Source organism: Sorghum bicolor, chromosome 9 (genome assembly GCF_000003195.3).
Source record: "Sorghum bicolor cultivar BTx623 chromosome 9, Sorghum_bicolor_NCBIv3, whole genome shotgun sequence".
NCBI classification, from domain to species: Eukaryota; Viridiplantae; Streptophyta; class Magnoliopsida; order Poales; family Poaceae; genus Sorghum; species Sorghum bicolor.
In genome coordinates this window covers 59,340,270-59,341,443 of record NC_012878.2, presented here as the reverse complement: position 1 = coordinate 59,341,443, position 1,174 = coordinate 59,340,270, and the positions used below count along the sequence as shown (strand labels likewise).

The 1,174-nt window shown below is 54.1% G+C and overlaps 1 protein-coding gene across 1 annotated transcript; it reads right to left on the bottom strand.

Moving 5' to 3' along the window:
• On the bottom strand, positions 1-1,174 carry LOC8065345 (transcription factor MUTE). The gene is made up of 2 exons (XM_021448353.1): positions 530-1,174; positions 1-412 (listed from the first exon to the last, which is right to left on the bottom strand). Exons 1-2 carry the CDS (start codon positions 1,079-1,081, stop codon positions 248-250), a joined length of 717 nt encoding a protein of 238 aa, XP_021304028.1. The 5' UTR covers positions 1,082-1,174; the 3' UTR covers positions 1-247.

Sequence of the window (1,174 nt, the reverse complement as noted above, 5' to 3'; positions counted from 1 at the left end):
TTAAAAGCTAAATGTTTTTAACTATTTTGAGAATTTCTAGGATTTAATTTTTTTTTCTAGCGCATCTGATGAGAGAGTTAATATGGCGTGCTTCCGTTAGGACCTCTAGTAATAATAGTAAGATAAGATATTACATTCTGGCTTGCAGAGATAGCTACCAGAGAGAACAACGAAGTAGATGAACTAAGCAAGTAAGCAAATTAAATCGATGGAGCCTTTCTTCCATGCATGCGTTTGATAGGTCGTTTTATATGGCCATAGCTGAGGAGTACATCATGAGGCGATGATTCTCCTGCGACTGGTCTGCTGGCTCCGGCAGCTCCAGGTCCCCGTCCCGGCAGCAGACGACGACGAAGGTCTGCTGCACCTCGTAGGCAAGATCCTCAACACTGAGCTGGCATTCGAGCCCGATCTGCATGCACTAAATTACATTATTATATATATATGCGGCAGGCATGCATGAGAGAACAATCGATATATAATTACTATTTAAAAGATATTCATGCAGTACGTATGTGCTAGTACGTGCCTTGAGGACGAAGGAGTGGAGGACGGTGTCTTCCATGGTGCTAATGTTGAGGTGGAGCACCTCCAGGTGGAGGCCCTCGAGCACGGCGATCATCCTGACGGCCTGCCCGGGGATGCGGCGGGAGAGCGTGCGCAGCAGGACGTTGGAGCCGGAGATCTTGGCCTCGACGTCGGCCACGGCCGAGTTGCAGCACGCGGCGAGCTCCTTGATCATCGTCGTCGTTGCGACTGGCGGCGACGGGGTGGCCATGGTGGTGGTGCTGCTGCTGGCGGCGGATGAGGATCCGGAGGACAGGAAGTGGGAGCGCGGGCTGGGCGTGGGGCTGGGGCTACTACTAGTACGACTGATGAAGCTGCCGCCGCTGCGCCGCTTCTTCCTGGCCTCCAGCGACTCCAGCACCTGCTGCAGCTCCTTGATGAACTCGATGGCGCCGCCGATGATGGAGGCTTGGTCGCCGCGCTTGATGTAGAGGCCGGGCGTCAGGGACCGGAGCACCTTGAGGTGCTCGTTCATCTGCCGCCGCCGGTTGCGCTCCACCGCGATGTGGGACATATTCGATCCTGATCGATAGATAGATAGATAGATCCACTAGCTAGCTAGCTGCGAATCCAGAGATAGCATGCACTAGCTGGCCGGACGCCATGC

Coding starts and splice junctions, on each gene's coding strand:
- LOC8065345 (XM_021448353.1), bottom strand. CDS start 1,081: ATGTCCCACATCGCGGTGGAGCGCAACCGGCGGCGGCAGATGAACGAG. Junction 413..529: donor TCCACTCCTTCGTCCTCAAG/GCACGTACTAGC, acceptor TAGTGCATGCAG/ATCGGGCTCGAATGCCAGCT.